Source organism: Lissotriton vulgaris, chromosome 3_1 (assembly GCF_964263255.1).
Source record: "Lissotriton vulgaris chromosome 3_1, aLisVul1.2, whole genome shotgun sequence".
Lineage (NCBI taxonomy): Eukaryota > Metazoa > Chordata > Amphibia > Caudata > Salamandridae > Lissotriton > Lissotriton vulgaris.
The window spans coordinates 1,250,000,511-1,250,023,616 of record NC_141689.1 but is presented as its reverse complement, the minus strand read 5'-3'; the positions used below and the strand labels follow the sequence as shown (position 1 = coordinate 1,250,023,616).

At 45.6% G+C, this 23,106-nt stretch overlaps 1 protein-coding gene across 2 annotated transcripts in view; it reads right to left on the bottom strand.

The window, feature by feature from the left end:
* Window positions 1-23,106, bottom strand: part of GC (GC vitamin D binding protein) — a 263,059-nt gene that overhangs the window by 159,457 nt on the left and 80,496 nt on the right. For both annotated transcript variants that reach the window (XM_086961757.1, XM_086961756.1), the window contains exon 6: window positions 5,377-5,471. In XM_086961757.1, the coding sequence (XP_086817883.1) occupies window positions 5,377-5,471 (95 nt within the window). The remainder of the gene's footprint in view (window positions 1-5,376; window positions 5,472-23,106) is intronic.

The window sequence follows — 23,106 nt, the reverse complement described above, 5'->3', positions numbered from 1 at the left end:
CCTTTTTTTATTCATTCATTGTATTAAACAGCAACTGGTCACACCTTTAGACATTTACATTCTCAAAGAATTTCCTTATGCAGACTTGACAGTGCACATTTTTTGTAGCACCTACATTAAGACATGATGAGTAATTATAGTTATGGTGACGTTGGATCATCTAAGGAAGGAAGAACAGGAGGCTCACAAATATACCCATGATATGCATTCCATTTGGCCCAGATAGCAATCAATTTTTTAGGGCAGCCTCGCGCAATTAATTAGTGTTTTATCCTGGTCATGCACCAGTCCATATCCGCCTTCCAGGTTTTAATCTTCTGAGGTATTTCTGCCCCCCATTGTTGTGCAATATTCCTCTTTGGAGAAGTGTGGCTCGCTGGTTAGAGGAGGCAGACCCTGAACCGGAGGTCAGACCCGGGAACAGGGTTCAATTCCCGACGCGGCAGGGTCTGAGCCCAAAATGTCCACGGACTCAATAATTCTCGCTTTGGTGCCTACTCGAATCACGGGTTCACACTCTTTAACTCTGGGCAATAGCTTGTTTAATCTCCACTATGGCCCCCCGCTGCGGGATGCCTGGCTTACACCTTGGGGATGCCCAGTAGGGGTTATCTCACAGGGAAAAGCCAGGACTGGTTCCAAAAGCAAGCTCCTTGAGACCTTTCGGTGAAAAGGCGCTATATAAGAACCTTTGACATTTGACATTTGCTATCATTTGGCCCAGGGTTGCCAATAGCTTATCTTTACTATTAAGATCTGTGGGTGCCCACACATTCAGGAGACACCTCTTTGCTTCAGGCTTAATAACCGTTTCCAATACCTCGCTCATACAGTCATGCGCCTTCTTCCAATAAGTCTGGATATACTCACACTCCCATATAATGTGCATAAACGAACCCTCTAGGCCACACCATCTCTTACATTGTCTGTCAATCGCCCTGCCTATCTGCGTTAATCGGGGCCCGGACACATATACTCTGTGTAAAAATTTTAGTTGGACAAGGCGTAGTCTAGATGAAATCGTTACTTCCCGTGGGGAGACTACTGACTCCTACCACTCCTCATCGTCCAGCTCTAGTCCATCCCTCTCCCATCGTTCCCTCAGTGTAACCAGGGGATCTGCGATGTTATTAATGAGTTTTTTGTCGGTAAGGGAGATTGCTTTACTGTTAGGTAACCATCTAGCAATCTGTCCTCTAAAGGAGAGGATTCTGGGGGAGAGGAACCTTCTGACAGATTTGATTGGAGGGAATGTCGGATTCGCAAATATCTGAAATATTCAGTGTCTGCCAGTTGGTGTGTGCGCTGGAGTGAAGCAAACGCCACCACTGTGCCTGCCTCCCACAGGTTGCCGATCTGTGATATCCCTATGGGATCCCACTTGTCAAATCCTCTTGATCTCCCCAGGGTGCCCAGTTGTTCAGAGTCCCACAATGGGGTGGCTAGTGTGAGTTTGTGGTCCCACCTTAGGCTATGGTTTACTGTGTGCCAGACTTGGACTGAGTGTTTTGTTGATCCAGTTAGGAGGTATATGCGGGGTTTGGAGTAAAGCGATCTGTTAAAGTTCCCACCGGGAAGTATCCATCATTCCATTCCATACCCGGGATCATCTCCGAAACGGTAAGTGCAATGGTTTACAGCTGCTAGGTGGGCCGCCCAGTAGTACTTTCTAATATCTGGTAGCTCGATACCTCCGTCATACCACCCAAGTGTGAGTTTGTTAGAGCAATGCGGGGTCTACCATCCCACAGCTGCTCCTTCTGGATGCTCTCGATTTCTTTAAAGTATTTAGCCTGAAACAGATCCAGGGTGCTATGGAGGACATAGAGCAAGCGTCAAGGCCATCATTTTAAAGAGCGCCGCTCTTCCCAGAAGTGATAACGGCAACTCTCTCCAACTTGCGGCATCATGCTTCAAACGTTGGAGTGGGGGGGCGGAGATTGCATTCATATAGAAGTTTAGCGTCCGAGGTGAAAAAAATTCCCAGATATTTAAAGCCCTTTTGCGCTGTTTGGATAGGGCAATTTCGAGGATGGGTGGGTGGGTCCCCGTGCAAGACATACAGCTGAGACTTGCGCCAGTTGATTTTATACCCAGAGTTTTTCCCAAAGCTAGTAAAAATGTTGAGAGCGACATGCTATGAAGTTTTAAGGGAGGCAAGGTATAGGAGAATGTCGTCAGCATACAGGGAGATACGGTCCTCCCACTTCTCCGTCCACCTAAGCCCTCTGATCGCGGGGTCTCCGCATATGTGCTCCTTTTGAGCTTCTTCACAATTGTACTCTAAAACACTTGATTTTGAACATAATGTTTCTCATTGCTATTACATCTCTTTAACTGCAGCCTTTTGTCAGTTCGGGCTCTTTATATTACCTTCTTCCCTAATAAGCTTCTGCTTCCTTTGTCCCAAAAGTGATGCACCTTTCCACCTGGGGCAGTCCCTCAGGCTACCCGCAATCTTTTCTCTAACAGATCCATCTAAATAGTGGGATAATCTATACTGGTTGGATCCAAGACATGCCCATAGCTTCTACATTTATAGGATTAAGGAGTATTGTGTAGATGATCAGCTATTTGTCAGATTCGCTGGTGGAAATAAAGGAAAGGCAGTTCCAAAAAGGACCTGTCCCAAGGAATTGTCTCTGCAGTAAGCTTTTCTATGCCATGACCAACAAGGTTCATCCTGAGAAACTTATTAATCTCAGTGTTGCATGTGGATAACACAACCAAATTGACTTAGAAGTTATCCTCATTGCTACTTGTTTAATTGCTCATTGTGTAGGGAGTTAAATGAGAAAAAGAGCAGCCCTAATGTCCATGGGAACATGGGTATCAAGAGACCTTGGAGCAAGTATTCACTTAGAACTCATTTGAAGAAAAGATTTGTAGTGTCACAGAATTTTCTGTGTGGACTTAATCTATGTAAGTATTTCAATTTAAAACTTTTTCCATGACAAAAATTGTCTTGTCTTGATTAAATCAATATACACATTATTTTTTATCTTAAAGAGAGAGAAGCCAGTATCCTGTGTTGTACTTCCATTCAGCCAAACCAAATGTTTCTATTTCTTAGATAAACAGCTATGCAATCTAAGACATTTGTCAAAGATGTGCGTGATAAAAGTGTTGCTTGAAGAGAAGAGAAGAAAACTAAGAATAAATAAGCCCCAAGGGAAAGAAAACCAAAACCGAACCAGAAGGAAACACAATAGTGAATGATACAAATATATGGGGTATATTGGTCATTTCATCCAAAAGACAGCCAATTACATACAATACAATGGAAAACACAGAGAATTTTTATCAACATGCCACCTATACAAAAACGCAGTCTTTCTTTATATATGTGTCGACTGTGTTTCGACCCTAAATCCCTTACTAGGGTCTCATCAAGACTGTAATAACCTGGGGATGGATAATTATAGTGGGTCCTGTCCGCCCAGTTGGGGACCATAATAGGTATAGTAACCAGGATAATTAGCAGGCCAAATGTGAGTTTCACTGGTGGGCTCAGATATGTTGGGAAGGTGGCAGTTAGTGCCAACTTAGAGGGGCAAAGTTCCCCTTGTTGCTTTTGTAAAGGTTTCACAAATTTCAACCAAAATTGGCATTTGCTCGATGATGCGTGGCCCATATTTGTGATTTGCAATTTTTAGGTATAAGTGGTGCTCTCCCAGTCAGAGATGCAGTTAGCCGCTAGTAGCTGCTCTCGGCTATCCTGATGCGACCATAGTATTGGATTTAGGGTCAAAACGCCCTCGAGAAATATATAAAGACAGACTGTATTTTTGTATTAGTGGCACTTTGATACAATTCTCTGTGTTTCCATTGTATTGAATGTAATTGGCTGTATTTTGGATGCAATAACCAATATACGGAATATGTTCACATCATTCACTATTGTGCTTCCTTCTTTTATCACTCACATCTTTGACAAATGTCTTAGATTGCATGGCTGTTTTTCTAAGAAAAAGAAAAATTCGGTTTAGCTGAATCAAAGTACAACCCAGAATGCTGGCTTCTCTCTTTGAAATAATGTTTATATTGATTCATTCAACACAAGAAAATTTCTGCCATGAAAAAAGTTTAACTTGAAATACTTACATATGTAATGTAATGTATGTGGTCTTGTAAAGCGCACTGCTGCCCTGAGGCGTCGTGGCACTGTAGACCGCTGGGGAACCCGTCCTGGCTATCCCTGTGAGATGGTCCCTACTGGGTATCTCCAAGGTGAAACAGTGCATCCCCGGCGAATGTGGGAGGCCGTTGTAGAGATGAGGCAAGCTAAGGCCCAGAGTTGCCGAGTGTGATCCCTGGTTAGAGTAGGCACAGAGGCGAGAATTATCAAGTCGGCTGACCCTGGTCCACAACCCTGCCGCGCCGGGAATTGAATCCTGGCCCCGGGCTGTTCTCAGCTTTCAGGTCTGCCGCCTCTAATCAGTGAGCCACACCACATAGATTAAATCCACACAGAAAAGTATGTAACCCTACAAATCTTTACTTCAAATGAGATACATGTTAAAACTCACTATGTAGGGAGGGCAAACATTTTTGACTGGCATTACTTTAGGTACTTGGTGATGACTTAAGGCAGTGCTTGATGCAACCACCTTTTGCAGCTGGATTATGAAAATAGGTTTCTGGAAATGCTACTATGCGACAAGAACGCTTGTGCACATTTATCGCTTGTTAATCTGTTGTGGAGGCCACCCACGAATTATGTGATCTTTGTGCTGCTGTTTTTTTATGCTGCATTATTGCAATATGATGTTTTGTATTAGATTAGTTTTGCTACGTTCTGTTTTGACTGCTTTATGTGTTGTGTCCTGCTATGTTTTAATTGCTTTGTGAATACTATTGCATTATGTTCTGTTGGTTATTTTAGATATGTCAACAAATGCTGCTACATTTCTAGCTAAAAGGGGGACTTGCATGTGAAGGTCCTGTGACAAGCAGCCATTTTCCACTGTGTAAGGGGGTAACATAATTCTCCTCCTGCTCTTCAACTAATTTGTCAGCCCAAACCTATGGCAGAGGCAGTCTTATTAAAGTAGCACTTGCAGTGATCACTTCATGTGAAGGAACTCATGGTCCCTGAACAACCTTCCAACTCTTCCTGGCTGGGCAGGGTTGGGAAGAGGTGCGCTGATATAGAGTTCAGGGTACAGACAATTCTGGGACTATTCAGGGTGGAGAAATGGAGTGCTTCACCATGTGCCATGTGAAAATGGCACCCTTCCCCAGCATGAGCACAATGAAATATGATCAAGAGAATAAGAACGCGTTTCATTTTGCAATAAATAGCTTTGCTTTTATGGACACAACAAATGCATCCGAATAAAAATGTATTGAATTGAATTGAAATAGATTTCTTACCTAAACCTGGTCTTTTCATCTCCAAAACTAGAATAGCGGGAACACATTCGGTTTGACATCACTGTCAGTATCTGCAAAGGTTTTCTCTGCAGTTTCTAGAAACAAAAAATGTTAGAAATGTCATTAGGTAGAGAAGGTATTGGTGTTTGCATTCAAATGCAGGGTGGAAGCAGGTTAATTAAGGTATGTGGCAGAGTTCATCCAAATATGCACCCAAGCTGCCACTACCAGTGTTTAAGCAGGTTTGTTGTCTGGAACGTCAGCTTAGTTGCTTTCAACCACATTGTGTGTGCTTGGGTCCGGCGAGGCATTCGGCTTTTTTGCCCCATCTAACATCCAGAGGGTGCCTGTAAGCACCGGTCTAGGGATGGGCGCCCCTGTAGGACAGTTTTGCAGTGAGGGTAGTTCTGAATGCCCCATTCCCCAGGCAGTGGCTGAGCTTGAGAGACAATCATTCAGCTTTCCCTTCCATTTGCCCTGTGCTGCCCTTAGCACTGCAGCTCCAATGACCCCAAGAATCTCCCCAGTTATGGAGCTGTACCTACCTGGATTTAAAGGGCAGCTTCTCTCTGTTTCCTGCTTTCTGGGCACTTACAGAGAGTGTTGCTGCAGTTCACCCATTCAGCTCCAGACCAATACATAGCTGTCAGATACGGAAGACTCGCCCCCCCCCTTCTCCTCCCCCCAATATTGTATACCAATGTGCTTGACATACAATATGGGTACCTGGGTCCTGATGTAAATGGCTGGCATCTTAGGACTAGTAAATGATAGAGTGATGGTGCACATAAAGACGCCAACTTGAATATGATAAGGCATTTGTGGGAGGACAAAGTGCCAATGATTAGCACATATGTATTTATTGACCATGAAACAAAGGTTTTTGTGTACAAAAAAGAATTCTGTGAAAATGACAAGTCAATATTTGGGGACAATATTAATGTACTGTTAGAAAATAATAGATAGTAAATACTTTCATTTATCTAAGATTGAGAAGTTGGGATAACGGATTACAATTGCTTTCACCTTTGGTACCTTTATCTGAATGATGATCTTTTTAGGGTTCAGTGTATTAAGGAGAAGTGCACTAAATATTCACTTGTTTTAATAAGTCACAAGCTACTTTGTAAATGTAAATGTGTGTGTCTTGTAAAGCGCACTGCTACCCGGAGGCGTCCTGGCACTGTAGACCGCTGGGGAACCCGTCCTGGCTTTCCCTGTGAGATGTTCCCTCCTGGGTATCTCCAAGGTGAAACCAGGCATCCCCGGCGTTTGTGGGGGGCCGTTGTGGAGATGAGGCAAGCTAATGCCCAGAGTTGCCGAGTGTGATCCCTGGTTAGAGTAGGCACCGAGGCGAGAATTATCGAGTCCACTGACCCTGGTTCACTACCCTGCCACGTCAGGGATTGAACCCTGGTCCCGGGCTGTCCTCTGCTTTTGGGTCTGCCACCTCTAACCAGTGAGCCACACCACTCCACTCTTTGAAAGGAGTGTTTTCCCAGGGAGAATGTAACCTCTGTTAGCCACCACCTTTCATCACAAGCACTCTAGTGCAATGGCAGCCATGCTCCCTATGATGTAAAGTTCAATGTACAGTCTTCTTTCCCCAAACCGGAGAGCCTTCCCATGACCCGTTATGTCAAAAGTGAAACCAGAGCTGTCACTTCAGTTAGTGAATGTTCTGCCTCTTTCCACAGGCAAGACAGTGAATAGAGTTGTTCCTTTCTTTGAAAAATGATATATTGCTAAGTATGGCACTTGCATTCTCTGATCCATACATGGTTTAATATAGAATTTTATGACAAGACGTTTTAGAGTAATATCTTGGCTAGTTTAATTTCCAAGGAGGACATGAAGCTTGTATGAAAGTAGGTTTGTAGTCAATTGAGGGTTTATGACTAAGACTCATAGGGCCCGATTCAGAAAAGTAACCTTAAACCTATAGTCTAAAGGATATGTTTATGAGAGCTTTGCATCATGCTTTGTGAGAAGTTGGCCTGATATATGATGTTTCCAATTCTGGAACCACCTTGTATCAGTCCAAACAATCCCTTACGGTGTCTGGTTGTAAGTCAACCTTATAGACAAGCTATCTTAATGGTAGCATAGACTAAGCAGCCTTAAAGGCTAAACTTAAGAGGTCGTGTTAAGCGAGCTGTTTTACCAATCACAATCATATAATATCAAATGAAAGGACACCACACAAGTATATATTATAAAAATATATGTGTTTATTTCTAAAATAATCCCCAGTACTCTTTATGGGCAGAGGCGTTAAATCAAAAGCACAGTATAACATATGAAAGTTGAACAATTATGGATGAGGGCGGGTGGCCACTCAAACCATATATTAAGAAAGTGGTATAAGAGATACCAATCGAACATTAATTAGGCCTAGGGCCTAGGGAATCACTGGGAGCAGTCGGGAAAAGCAATGCTGAAGTCGGGAAAAGCCCGCTGGATTCGGGTGCAGTGCTTAAAGTACACGCATGCACCAATGCAAAGTCAATGGTGCATAAAAGCTACACAAATAGAGTTTAAGGATACTTCTGCTGAACCTAGAAGGACAAAACTTTAGACACAGGCCCTAGAGGTGTGTACCAGTGTGGGAACACCGGCGTTGCTGAGTTACCTCACCCACAGGAAGCGGGTGCATAGGGTCGAAGTGGCGTCGGGTTTCGTCACGCAGGTTGTTGGTGCTTGTAGCTGAAGATGCTGCAGGCGGTGTGAAGGAGAAGTGTGTGATCCAAGGGTGGATCAGAGTAGAAAAGTACCTGAAAGCAGAGGGGACAGAGTCTGGGTCACTCAGCAGTGACCAGGGTGGAATAAGGACGGAACCAGGCAATATCGGGCGCAATCAGGTGGTTGTTGAGGAGGTCTCCTCTCCGCTGCCACGTGGGCTCTGGGGCATCTGCAACATCCAGGAACAAGTCACGAGCTGTCCCACGCAGGTTCTCACCGTCGGCACTGTTGGCTTCAAGATCGGAGCAAACAACACTTGGCAAGAGCAATCCACGCAGGAATGTAAGATTGCTTCTCACTCGGACCAGGAGGGTCAGAGCGGGTGCTCCTTTTCAGAGGAACGGGTGCAAGTCTGGAGCAATCAGAATCACAAGTTGGTTTTAGGTTTTCACCGGCACAGGGGCCACAAGCCAGCTGGCAAGTGACCAAGCCAACGCGTCAAGCCAAAGAAAGCAGAAGGGCCCCATGCAGCACTCGTCGAGTGTAGAGGGGTGAGCTTCAGTGCAAAAGTTGCTCAGGGTTAGGGCTTCTCAAACCCCGGTGTACAGCTTCGAGGGTCACTCGTGGGCTGCACGGTCAGCGTATCGTGGTCTTTTCAAGATCACGTACCCCACGCTTCCGGTCGCCTCCACGGGTCTCAGCTCTGCAGGGACTGTGGATCGGGCTGTAAGAAGGCAGGCAAGCTTGATCTCGTCGATCTCTGTTGCTCGAGTTCTGGCGGGAACTGCAACAAAGCAGACGTCGAGGTGCTGGATGGTGCCTGTTTGCACAGGGTGGTCACTCCTTGACCGCAAGGGAGATTCTTCAGTCTTCTACGTTGAGTAGGATGTCGAAGGGTCCAGAGTTTTGTTTCAAATGTTTCATCAGGATAATCTGAGTGCGTTGGCACTGCTCCCATTCTTATACCAATCTAGGGGGCTGGATTACCTGCTAGGTCCCCTCCTATGGGTGGGACCCAGGAAGGGGGTGGATACACCCCTTTCCTTTGATCCAGGCCGCGCTGGGACTGGGGCTGGTGTGCCCCAGAACCGGTTTGGCCGGATTATGCAAGGGGCAGCCTTGTGCGCCCCAGGCAGTGTCTGGTTTCTTTCAAACCTCCCTGCTACAATCCACTATCTCCTGTCTGGGGTGGTGTAACACCTCCCTGCGACAGGAAAGCCTTTGTCCAGGCCTCCTCTGCTGAGTTTCGGTCAGCAGCAGGAGGCCAGACTTGTGTCTGTGGCAGAAGCATCCATTTTGTGGATTTGAGGCTCTTTTAAAAATCAACCGCGTTTCAGTAATGTAACATGTCTTCTCCCTCTAGAGGGGTGGAATGCTATCCCCGTCGACAGAACTGTTGAGGGGATAGTATTCCAAATCGTATGACACCTAACACAACATGTTTTGATAAAGCCAAACCAAAGTTGCTATATAACCGCGAGGATTATAAGGCACTTAATAGTATATGGTATGGCATTATCCCGTAACAGTTTAGGGAATTGGTCCAGACAGCTACAGACAGGCTCAGCTCATGCTAGAGCACCATCTCACATAAAACCAAGCACTCTGCCTCCAGGATTGTTAAGGCCTGCCATAGGAGTGACTGATAGGTATATATGTGTCCAGATAGGTTTAGATATAGGCATCCTATATCTAAGCAAGGGGTGGTTACACCACCTTGCCCCAGCTGAGTGATCAGCCAGTTGTGTCAATTTTAGATAGCCAGCCAGGGGTGGCAAAAGTTATGCTGCAGCCCCTGGTAGGCCTTGGATGCACATATGCCCTGGGCACCTATAGTGCTCTGTACAGGGGCTGATAAGGTGACCCAAGCCAATCTAGTTATGCACCTAGGGTACGTGGAATCCATTTTTCAGAAAGAGCAGATAGCCTGGGGCCCTGATTAGCAGGGGACCAGGCCAACTAAGTCGAAAACCAGCTAAACACAAGGCAAAAAATCTGGGGTAACCATAGTCAGGTAGCCACCTTCCTACATGCTTGCACCGTGCAACGTGGTACATGTGTAATGCAAACCTCTAAGTCAGATTTATGAATCAATGAAAAGCCACTTTGTATGGTTTTGAATTGCTTCAAAAATCTGGAGTAAGGCAAGCAGTGGAAATTGCTGCATTACCTTACTCTGTGCAAGGGAGGCATTTCATGGGCTTTGGAGTGGGTGTTCCTACGCAACTCCCATGGTTCTTGACACATTCCTAGATTTACAAGGACTTTTACACCAGGAAAGGTGCCAAAAAGATACAGCTCTATTTCTCCTCGTTTTTACCTCTTTCTATGTCTGCTGCTTTCTGTAGCACACATAAAAAGAAGAAAAAGCCTCTCAGGATTGGTTTTCTGTAGGAAGGTGCCCACTTGCTTACAGCACAGGCAGCTTTGCACTTTGATGCAAGATTGCCCACACTGGTGCTCGGCTGCTAAAATGACGCCAGTGCAGAGAGAAAGGACAGGAATGCCCCGTATTGGATAGGTACGGCACATTCCTGCCCTTTCCCTGTGATGCAGGTCAGTGCATCAAGGTGACTTGCTGCACTGCCCTGCACACACATTTCGTAAATATGGCCTAAAGTTTAGACCTGAAGTCTAAGGTCCCAATTCACAAAGGTAAACTTAGACCTGAAATCTAAGTTTACTGTTACAATGTAAGCTCTTCTAGAATGTAAGGTGGTGAGAGTTCCAGGGGAGTCAGTTGTTTCCTGACTGCCTGGAAAGGATGGACGCCAGGTTGTGTGCTTCAATAAACCTTATCTAAAAGGTTACTTTAGCGTGGTGGTGGCTTGATTTCCCTCACATCAATTTGGCGACTATCTAAGGGAGGTATCCGTGAGGAGAGGAAACACACAATCTGGTATTCTGCACTTCTCTGTATTTGTTCCATGCAAGTTGTGTTCTGTATCTTGCATTATGTAACCTGTCTTTGTTAAGGTTGCTAGGCTGTGATGTCATCTAGAATGCCTTCCTTGTGAGAGGATGTTATCTTTCAATGTGTTGGCAGTTACTCTTGGCTGTTGGAGACTGAGGTCTTTTGTACTTGGATGTACATTAAACTTTCTCTGACAACCTACCTACTCTGCGTCTCCTGCCTGCCTCTTGAGACTGGGGAACATCACCTCATTTTGGCGACCAGTGAACCTGCGTTTTATTTTCCCTGAAGAGACCTCAACACAACTAATCCTGCTGTGGTGATCCACTTCGAATGTAATACTACTCATCATCTCTACAGAGATATTAATCGTGAAGAACCTGCACAATATTTGCTTACCTTCTTCTACTCTTTGCTGTGCACCCCTTTATCTACGTCTGCTTGTTAAAAATTAATCGGCTCAATAGGACGAGTCAATCCAGCTTCTTAATCATCCATTCTACTCTCTGATCTGTTTTGGAGTGCTCTGGTCTACCGCTTTTGGAGAAGGACTTTCACGGTAGGCTCCTGTTTCATGTGTTTCTTCTGGTCCGTCTGTCAAGCGGCTATCTGATGTCATGTTGGGCCTTCACGCTTGAGGTCCTGCTTGCCTGACCTTGTTCCTCTGTGTTCTAGTCACGCCTGACGTCACGTTCGGCCTGGGCTTTTGAGGTTCTGCTTGCCTGACTTTGCCTGGGCTTGTTCCTCTGTGGTTTAGTCACGCCTGATGCCTGCGCAAGTCCAACGCTTCATCCTACCTGAGGCTGCCTGTTCATCACTGTTGACGTCATCTTGCCATTCTTCCTCATAATACTGCCATTTGCCTGACCTGTTCGTCGCTGCGCACCACGCACAGCGTGCAGGCGCCATGTTGCATTGGTTGGTATCACGCAACGTCGCAGCAATTTTGGTTTGCGCTTAATATTGTCTGGTCCGTTCTCATATGCCAGCTCTGTCACTGTTTGCCAGCGCTGATGCGCGCAGCTCTACTTTATTTGTTTATTGAACGCTGATGCGCGCGGTTACATTTACAGTCAAGTTCCTCATACTTCGTTTCTGAGGGTAAGACCGCTTAATTGTTCTTAAACGCTGAGGCACACAGCTGTGGTTCATTTATCTCCTCAGCGCTAAAGCGCATAACTGCCTCTTTTATGTCTTATCTCTTCAGTGCTGACACTCACAGCTTCACGTTTGCTTCAATTACATCAGCGCTGATGCGTACAGCTCTACCATTGCTTCTCCTATTTCAGCGCTTACGCGCACAGCTTCCCTTTGTACTGCATTTCTTTAGCACTGCCCAATCCAACTGTGTTAGATACATTTATTATTTATTTATTTATTTATTTAGTTTTCCTTCCACACACAGTTTCACCTGATAACCTCTATTTTTGTGCCTACCAAACTGTATGGGGCATCATTTTTCTTATCTTCTCCAGGGGATCCTGCTATTCCATGGGTCAATCTCCCCAGTTATGGAGCTGTACCTACCTGGATTTAAAGGGCAGCTTCTCTCTGTTTCCTGCTTTCTGGGCACTTACAGAGAGTGTTGCTGCAGTTCACCCATTCAGCTCCAGACCAATACATAGCTGTCAGATACGGAAGACTCGCCCCCCCCCCTTCTCCTCCCCCCAATATTGTATACCAATGTGCTTGACATACAATATGGGTACCTGGGTCCTGATGTAAATGGCTGGCATCTTAGGACTAGTAAATGATAGAGTGATGGTGCACATAAAGACGCCAACTTGAATATGATAAGGCATTTGTGGGAGGACAAAGTGCCAATGATTAGCACATATGTATTTATTGACCATGAAACAAAGGTTTTTGTGTACAAAAAAGAATTCTGTGAAAATGACAAGTCAATATTTGGGGACAATATTAATGTACTGTTAGAAAATAATAGATAGTAAATACTTTCATTTATCTAAGATTGAGAAGTTGGGATAACGGATTACAATTGCTTTCACCTTTGGTACCTTTATCTGAATGATGATCTTTTTAGGGTTCAGTGTATTAAGGAGAAGTGCACTAAATATTCACTTGTTTTGATAAGTCACAAGCTACTTTGTAAATGTAAATGTGTGTGTCTTGTAAAGCGCACTGCTACCCGGAGGCGTCCTGGCACTGTAGACCGCTGGGGAACCCGTCCTGGCTTTCCCTGTGAGATGTTCCCTCCTGGGTATCTCCAAGGTGAAACCAGGCATCCCCGGCGTTTGTGGGGGGCCGTTGTGGAGATGAGGCAAGCTAATGCCCAGAGTTGCCGAGTGTGATCCCTGGTTAGAGTAGGCACCGAGGCGAGAATTATCGAGTCCACTGACCCTGGTTCACTACCCTGCCACGTCGGGGATTGAACCCTGGTCCCGGGCTGTCCTCTGCTTTTGGGTCTGCCACCTCTAACCAGTGAGCCACACCACTCCACTCTTTGAAAGGAGTGTTTTCCCAGGGAGAATGTAACCTCTGTTAGCCACCACCTTTCATCACAAGCACTCTAGTGCAATGGCAGCCATGCTCCCTATGATGTAAAGTTCAATGTACAGTCTTCTTTCCCCAAACCGGAGAGCCTTCCCATGACCCGTTATGTCAAAAGTGAAACCAGAGCTGTCACTTCAGTTAGTGAATGTTCTGCCTCTTTCCACAGGCAAGACAGTGAATAGAGTTGTTCCTTTCTTTGAAAAATGATATATTGCTAAGTATGGCACTTGCATTCTCTGATCCATACATGGTTTAATATAGAATTTTATGACAAGACGTTTTAGAGTAATATCTTGGCTAGTTTAATTTCCAAGGAGGACATGAAGCTTGTATGAAAGTAGGTTTGTAGTCAATTGAGGGTTTATGACTAAGACTCATAGGGCCCGATTCAGAAAAGTAACCTTAAACCTATAGTCTAAAGGATATGTTTATGAGAGCTTTGCATCATGCTTTGTGAGAAGTTGGCCTGATATATGATGTTTCCAATTCTGGAACCACCTTGTATCAGTCCAAACAATCCCTTACGGTGTCTGGTTGTAAGTCAACCTTATAGACAAGCTATCTTAATGGTAGCATAGACTAAGCAGCCTTAAAGGCTAAACTTAAGAGGTCGTGTTAAGCGAGCTGTTTTACCAATCACAATCATATAATATCAAATGAAAGGACACCACACAAGTATATATTATAAAAATATATGTGTTTATTTCTAAAATAATCCCCAGTACTCTTTATGGGCAGAGGCGTTAAATCAAAAGCACAGTATAACATATGAAAGTTGAACAATTATGGATGAGGGCGGGTGGCCACTCAAACCATATATTAAGAAAGTGGTATAAGAGATACCAATCGAACATTAATTAGGCCTAGGGCCTAGGGAATCACTAGGAGCAGTCGGAAAAAGCAATGCTGAAGTCGGGAAAAGCCCGCTGGATTCGGGTGCAGTGCTTAAAGTACACGCATGCACCAATGCAAAGTCAATGGTGCATAAAAGCTACACAAATAGAGTTTAAGGATACTTCTGCTGAACCTAGAAGGACAAAACTTTAGACACAGGCCCTAGAGGTGTGTACCAGTGTGGGAACACCGGCATTGCTGAGTTACCTCACCCACAGGAAGCGGGTGCATAGGGTCGAAGTGGCGTCGGGTTTCGTCACGCAGGTTGTTGGTGCTTGTAGCTGAAGATGCTGCAGGCGGTGTGAAGGAGAAGTGTGTGATCCAAGGGTGGATCAGAGTAGAAAAGTACCTGAAAGCAGAGGGGACAGAGTCTGGGTCACTCAGCAGTGACCAGGGTGGAATAAGGACGGAACCAGGCAATGTCGGGCGCAATCAGGTGGTTGTTGAGGAGGTCTCCTCTCCGCTGCCACGTGGGCTCTGGGGCATCTGCAACATCCAGGAACAAGTCACGAGCTGTCCCACGCAGGTTCTCACCGTCGGCACTGTTGGCTTCAAGATCGGAGCAAACAACACTTGGCAAGAGCAATCCACGCAGGAATGTAAGATTGCTTCTCACTCGGACCAGGAGGGTCAGAGCGGGTGCTCCTTTTCAGAGGAACCGGTGCAAGTCTGGAGCAATCAGAATCACAAGTTGGTTTTAGGTTTTCACCGGCACAGGGGCCACAAGCCAGCTGGCAAGTGACCAAGCCAACGCGTCAAGCCAAAGAAAGCAGAAGGGCCCCATGCAGCACTCGTCGAGTGTAGAGGGGTGAGCTTCAGTGCAAAAGTTGCTCAGGGTTAGGGCTTCTCAAACCCCGGTGTACAGCTTCGAGGGTCACTCGTGGGCTGCACGGTCAGCGTATCGTGGTCTTTTCAAGATCACGTACCCCACGCTTCCGGTCGCCTCCACGGGTCTCAGCTCTGCAGGGACTGTGGATCGGGCTGTAAGAAGGCAGGCAAGCTTGATCTCGTCGATCTCTGTTGCTCGAGTTCTGGCGGGAACTGCAACAAAGCAGACGTCGAGGTGCTGGATGGTGCCTGTTTGCACAGGGTGGTCACTCCTTGACCGCAAGGGAGATTCTTCAGTCTTCTACGTTGAGTAGGATGTCGAAGGGTCCAGAGTTTTGTTTCAAATGTTTCATCAGGATAATCTGAGTGCGTTGGCACTGCTCCCATTCTTATACCAATCTAGGGGGCTGGATTACCTGCTAGGTCCCCTCCTATGGGTGGGACCCAGGAAGGGGGTGGATACACCCCTTTCCTTTGATCCAGGCCGCGCTGGGACTGGGGCTGGTGTGCCCCAGAACCGGTTTGGCCGGATTATGCAAGGGGCAGCCTTGTGCGCCCCAGGCAGTGTCTGGTTTCTTTCAAACCTCCCTGCTACAATCCACTATCTCCTGTCTGGGGTGGTGTAACACCTCCCTGCGACAGGAAAGCCTTTGTCCAGGCCTCCTCTGCTGAGTTTCGGTCAGCAGCAGGAGGCCAGACTTGTGTCTGTGGCAGAAGCATCCATTTTGTGGATTTGAGGCTCTTTTAAAAATCAACCGCGTTTCAGTAATGTAACATGTCTTCTCCCTCTAGAGGGGTGGAATGCTATCCCCGTCGACAGAACTGTTGAGGGGATAGTATTCCAAATCGTATGACACCTAACACAACATGTTTTGATAAAGCCAAACCAAAGTTGCTATATAACCGCGAGGATTATAAGGCACTTAATAGTATATGGTATGGCATTATCCCGTAACAGTTTAGGGAATTGGTCCAGACAGCTACAGACAGGCTCAGCTCATGCTAGAGCACCATCTCACATAAAACCAAGCACTCTGCCTCCAGGATTGTTAAGGCCTGCCATAGGAGTGACTGATAGGTATATATGTGTCCAGATAGGTTTAGATATAGGCATCCTATATCTAAGCAAGGGGTGGTTACACCACCTTGCCCCAGCTGAGTGATCAGCCAGTTGTGTCAATTTTAGATAGCCAGCCAGGGGTGGCAAAAGTTATGCTGCAGCCCCTGGTAGGCCTTGGATGCACATATGCCCTGGGCACCTATAGTGCTCTGTACAGGGGCTGATAAGGTGACCCAAGCCAATCTAGTTATGCACCTAGGGTACATGGAATCCATTTTTCAGAAAGAGCAGATAGCCTGGGGCCCTGATTAGCAGGGGACCAGGCCAACTAAGTCGAAAACCAGCTAAACACAAGGCAAAAAATCTGGGGTAACCATAGTCAGGTAGCCACCTTCCTACATGCTTGCACCGTGCAACGTGGTACATGTGTAATGCAAACCTCTAAGTCAGATTTATGAATCAATGAAAAGCCACTTTGTATGGTTTTGAATTGCTTCAAAAATCTGGAGTAAGGCAAGCAGTGGAAATTGCTGCATTACCTTACTCTGTGCAAGGGAGGCATTTCATGGGCTTTGGAGTGGGTGTTCCTACGCAACTCCCATGGTTCTTGACACATTCCTAGATTTACAAGGACTTTTACACCAGGAAAGGTGCCAAAAAGATACAGCTCTATTTCTCCTCGTTTTTACCTCTTTCTATGTCTGCTGCTTTCTGTAGCACACATAAAAAGAAGAAAAAGCCTCTCAGGATTGGTTTTCTGTAGGAAGGTGCCCACTTGCTTACAGCACAGGCAGCTTTGCACTTTGATGCAAGATTGCCCACACTGGTGCTTGGCTGCTAAAATGACGCCAGTGCAGAGAGAAAGGACAGGAATGCCCCGTATTGGATAGGTACGGCACATTCCTGCCCTTTCCCTGTGATGCAGGTCAGTGCATCAAGGTGACTTGCTGCACTGCCCTGCACACACATTTCGTAAATATGGCCTAAAGTTTAGACCTGAAGTCTAAGGTCCCAATTCACAAAGGTAAACTTAGACCTGAAATCTAAGTTTACTGTTACAATGTAAGCTCTTCTAGAATGTAAGGTGGTGAGAGTTCCAGGGGAGTCAGTTGTTTCCTGACTGCCTGGAAAGGATGGACGCCAGGTTGTGTGCTTCAATAAACCTTATCTAAAAGGTTACTTTAGCGTGGTGGTGGCTTGATTTCCCTCACATCAATTTGGCGACTATCTAAGGGAGGTATCCGTGAGGAGAGGAAACACACAATCTGGTATTCTGCACTTCTCTGTATTTGTTCCATGCAAGTTGTGTTCTGTATCTTGCATTATGTAACCTGTCTTTGTTAAGGTTGCTAGGCTGTGATGTCATCTAGAATGCCTTCCTTGTGAGAGGATGTTATCTTTCAATGTGTTGGCAGTTACTCTTGGCTGTTGGAGACTGAGGTCTTTTGTACTTGGATGTACATTAAACTTTCTCTGACAACCTACCTACTCTGCGTCTCCTGCCTGCGTCTTGAGACTGGGGAACATCACCTCATTTTGGCGACCAGTGAACCTGCGTTTTATTTTCCCTGAAGAGACCTCAACACAACTAATCCTGCTGTGGTGATCCACTTCGAATGTAATACTACTCATCATCTCTACAGAGATATTAATCGTGAAGAACCTGCACAATATTTGCTTACCTTCTTCTACTCTTTGCTGTGCACCCCTTTATCTACGTCTGCTTGTTAAAAATTAATCGGCTCAATAGGACGAGTCAATCCAGCTTCTTAATCATCCATTCTACTCTCTGATCTGCTTTGGAGTGCTCTGGTCTACCGCTTTTGGAGAAGGACTTTCACGGTAGGCTCCTGTTTCATGTGTTTCTTCTGGTCCGTCTGTCAAGCGGCTATCTGATGTCATGTTGGGCCTTCACGCTTGAGGTCCTGCTTGCCTGACCTTGTTCCTCTGTGTTCTAGTCACGCCTGACGTCACGTTCGGCCTGGGCTTTTGAGGTTCTGCTTGCCTGACTTTGCCTGGGCTTGTTCCTCTGTGGTTTAGTCACGCCTGATGCCTGCGCAAGTCCAACGCTTCATCCTACCTGAGGCTGCCTGTTCATCACTGTTGACGTCATCTTGCCATTCTTCCTCATAATACTGCCATTTGCCTGACCTGTTCGTCGCTGCGCACCACGCACAGCGTGCAGGCGCCATGTTGCATTGGTTGGTATCACGCAACGTCGCAGCAATTTTGGTTTGCGCTTAATATTGTCTGGTCCGTTCTCATATGCCAGCTCTGTCACTGTTTGCCAGCGCTGATGCGCGCAGCTCTACTTTATTTGTTTATTGAACGCTGATGCGCGCGGTTACATTTACAGTCAAGTTCCTCATACTTCGTTTCTGAGGGTAAGACCGCTTAATTGTTCTTAAACGCTGAGGCACACAGCTGTGGTTCATTTATCTCCTCAGCGCTAAAGCGCATAACTGCCTCTTTTATGTCTTATCTCTTCAGTGCTGACACTCACAGCTTCACGTTTGCTTCAATTACATCAGCGCTGATGCGTACAGCTCTACCATTGCTTCTCCTATTTCAGCGCTTACGCGCACAGCTTCCCTTTGTACTGCATTTCTTTAGCACTGCCCAATCCAACTGTGTTAGATACATTTATTATTTATTTATTTATTTATTTAGTTTTCCTTCCACACACAGTTTCACCTGATAACCTCTATTTTTGTGCCTACCAAACTGTATGGGGCACCATTTTTCTTATCTTCTCCAGGGGATCCTGCTATTCCATGGGTCAAATGGAAAAAAGTGTTTGCCAATTATGCAAGGGTCTGTGGAACATCCCAAAGTGCGGAGAGAAAATCCTCTTTATTTATGCATTGTCTTGGTTCAGAGGGTCAACTTTAAAGACTGCACCGGATGGAAAGTCTTGTGTTCTAATTGTGGTAAGAAGGGTCATTTCTCACGATGTTGTAGGGCGGAGAAGGAACAAAGAACGTCAGGGCAGTTGACATTTATGATCTTGACAGTGAAGTTGTTGAGATTTGCCAGATTATTAGTTTAAATAATGAGGGTCCCTTTGAGGAGGTATGTATAAATGATCAATCTGTAAGAATGCTTTTTGATTCTGGTGCCAAGATCACACTCATTCCTACGTTTCTTTAGGATCAACAACTTCTGAACAATGTCAAACTGGTGAAGTCGGACATTAAACCCAGAGGTTATGGAGGGGAAGTGATTAATCTCTTGGTGTACTTTTGGGGCACCACTAAATTTAAAGGGAGGATTGTTCCTGGTAAAATGTACGTCTCCATGAAAGGTGACTCATTAGTTAGTTGGTTCCACCAACATGATCTTTATGTGTATTTAGATCCCAATCAGACACCCTCTGTGTGCTTAAAGGAGTTACCTGTTGTTAAAGCTGTAAGTGAAGGACTTGACATCTGGGTTGCGAGGTTTCCAGATGTCTTTAAAAAAGAATTAGGTTGTCTCAAGAACTATATTCACCATATAAAAATGATGCCCGGTGCCTCGCCCAAGTTAGCAAAAGTCAGAGGTGTTCCCTTGTTACTAAAAGACTGTACGAAAAATGAATTAGATAAACTTATTAAGAATGGGATAATTCAAGAGGTGGAGGCAACTGAGTAGATCTCTCCAGTGGTTATGGCTCACACGGCCAATGGGGAGGCAAGGCTTTGCATTGACTTGAGGGAGTTGAATAAGGAGGTTATTGTTGACCATTAGCCTCTCCCTTATATCACGAAAATGTTGTCCTCTCTGGGTGGTGCTAAACATTTTTCAGTGTTGGATCTTTCTTCTGCGTACCATCAGGTCAAACTCTATCAGTCTTCCCAAGACCCCACCATTTTCATAACGCCTTTTGGTACTTTTAAGTTTCTTAGGATGCCCTTTGATCTTATTTACGCAGACTCTGTTTTTCAGAGGTCTCTGAAGGGTGTTCCTGGGATTAAAGTCTATCAATATGATTTTCTAGTTCATGGTACCAATTTTGATAAGCACAATAAAAGGTTAACGTTGGTCTTGGAAAGAGTTCTTGCTGCTGGTCTCATACTGAAGTTTGAAAAATGCAAGTTCAATGTTGGGGAAATCGAATATATTGGTCATTTGATTTCCGGCTCTGGCATTAAACCTAAACTGTCTTTGGTTCAAGCTATTTCTAACTAGGACCATCCCAAGGATAAAGATGAGTTGTTGAAATTCCTAGGAATGGCTGAATTCTACAATAAGTTTGTTCCCAACTTTGCACAAAAAACCGAGGCTTTGCGTGGTCTGTTGAAAAAGTGTCTGGTTTTGAGTGGAGTCATACTTGCAATGAAGAGTTTGATTGCATCAAGCTTTGTTTGAATGATGCACCCGCTTTGTCAAGCTTTGTTCCTTCTTTAGTTTCTTACCTCATGACGGATGCATGCTCCAAAGGTTTGGGTGCTGTTTGGTTACAGAAAGTCAGTGGGTCGGAAAAGACAATTCTTTTTATTTCTAGGCCTTTGAAAGGTGCTGAGTTTGATTACTCAGTGGTGGAGAAGGAGGCCCTTGGTGTTTATTGGGCCATTCGTGAACTTAGAACATTTGTGTGGGGTAAACCCTTTGACGTAATCTCTGATTCCAAACCCTCCAAGGGTGCTTTTTGAAAAAAAGGTGTTGATTTTGTTTCTCACAGAATAAGGAAATGGATGGTTGCCTTGCAGGCGTTTCAATTTGATGTCTCTTACTTATCTGGTTAAAAAATATTTTGGCTGACTGTCTTTCCAAGCTATGTGGTCAAAATGATATTTCTAACTTGTCGGAGGAACGTGAGTTATTTTCTGGAGAGGAATTTGAAGAGGAGGTGAATGTCTGTGTCATTACGGGTGGTTTGATCTCGGAAGTGGTGTGCCGTGAAAGTCTCAATCAGGACAATGTCTTGAAACTCGTTATGTCCAAGGTACGTGATGGTTGGGGTGACAAGAAAAATTGTGATGAGAATCTCAAAGGGTTTTGGAATGTTAAAGCTGCATTGACCTTGATGAATGGCATTTTGATGCGTGGAAGTAAGTTGGTGGTTCCTGACATTTTGAAGGATAAGCTGGTGGCCAATGCTCATGTAAGTCATATGGGAACAGCTAAAACAAAATGAGAATCAGAAAGGCCTACTGGTGGCAGGCTGTTAGAACTGGCTATTTCTGGTTGGCTAAGGCTGACGCCAAAGCTAGGCAGAAACCACCATTCTAGTCAGGGCAAGGGAGTCACACGCCAAGATAACCCCTGCTCACCCCCTTGGTAGCTTGGCACGAGCAGACAGGCCTATCCCGGAGGCAATGTGTAAAGCATTTGCGCCAGCACACACGAGCAACAACATCCTAGGCACACCACAAAAGGAACTCCACACAAGGTTATATAAAAATAACTTCTGTATTGTAAAAACACATCAGATAGAAGTCACACATGTACATTGTGACAACTGGCACGGGCAATATTCACAAGGGATTATTTACACAGGACAGGGCCACGTGGGCGCCTGTCAGAATCAGCACAGTAGAAATAGCACTTCTAGGACTTAGAATGAGTATAGCACAAAATAACAGATATAAATCACAACCAGTAACTACTGGTAACAGGTAAGTACCACCTACGCAACCCTAACCACCTTAGGAGAATGTCACGCAGGGAACCAGGTCCTCACTAGGACCACCTGTACTAGAAAGAACAACCACCGAAGTATCACAATACAATTAGGGGTATAAGCAAGAACACATTACACAGGATGCATCACAACATTCAGAGGTGTAGGGAAGGAAAATACATGATGCATAAAACATACATTCAGCAGTGTAAGAACAAGGCACATGATGCATCAAAAACACATTCAGAGGTGCAGGGAAGGAAAGACACATGATGCATAAACCAACACATTCAGAGGTGTAAAAACAAGGAAGACACATGATGCATAAAAACACATTCAGAGGTGTAAGGACATAACTCAATAGCGCAAAAACACATGATGCATGTAATCACATTCAGAGGTGAAACAAAATCACACAATTGCGCAAAACTTACATAAGCCACCACTTGCGGCAGTCCCTAGGCCATCTGGCCTCTCCAGGGCTAGGACGCCCTGTATGTGGCTCACTGGTTAGAGGCGGCAGACCCGAGAGCAGAGGACGGCCCGGGACCAGGGTTCGATTCCCAGCGCGGCAGGTTTCTGGACCAGGGTCAGCGGACTCGATAATTCTCTCGCCTCGGTGCCCACTCTGATCAGCGATCACACTCGGCAACTCTGGGCATTAGCTTGCCTCATCTTCACTAACGGCCCCACCAGACCGCCGGGGATGCCTGGTCTCACCCTGGAGATACCCATTAAGGGAACATCTCTCAGGGAAGCCAGGAAGGGTTTCGCAGCGGTCGAAGCGCCTTGGGACCCTACGGGTAAGTAGTGCGCTATATAAATGCCTATACATACATTTATACATTTACATTACATTTACATCCTAATGTCAGGGGCCTAAACATGGCAGCTGCCCACAAATTGCTGGGCAGCTGTGAAGACAGTGAAGGGGCCAACATTGGAGCCTTCAGGCTCTGAACAAACCACTCGCCCAAGAGCCTCCCTGGGCTCTAAACAACATGTGGGCGGTGAGCCCCTCTGGACTCCAAATATAAAATGCCCTCTAGAGCCTCACTGGGCTCCAAATAAAGTACATGCGGCCACGAGCCTCGCTGGGCTCTAAAACTAGGTAATTGCTGCCACAAGCCTCTCAGGGCTCTGAACAAATGCGGCACCGCGAGCCTCTCTGGGCTCCTAATCACAAATGCGGGCGGGGAGCCTCTCGGGGCTCTCAGGTATAACTATGCCCCT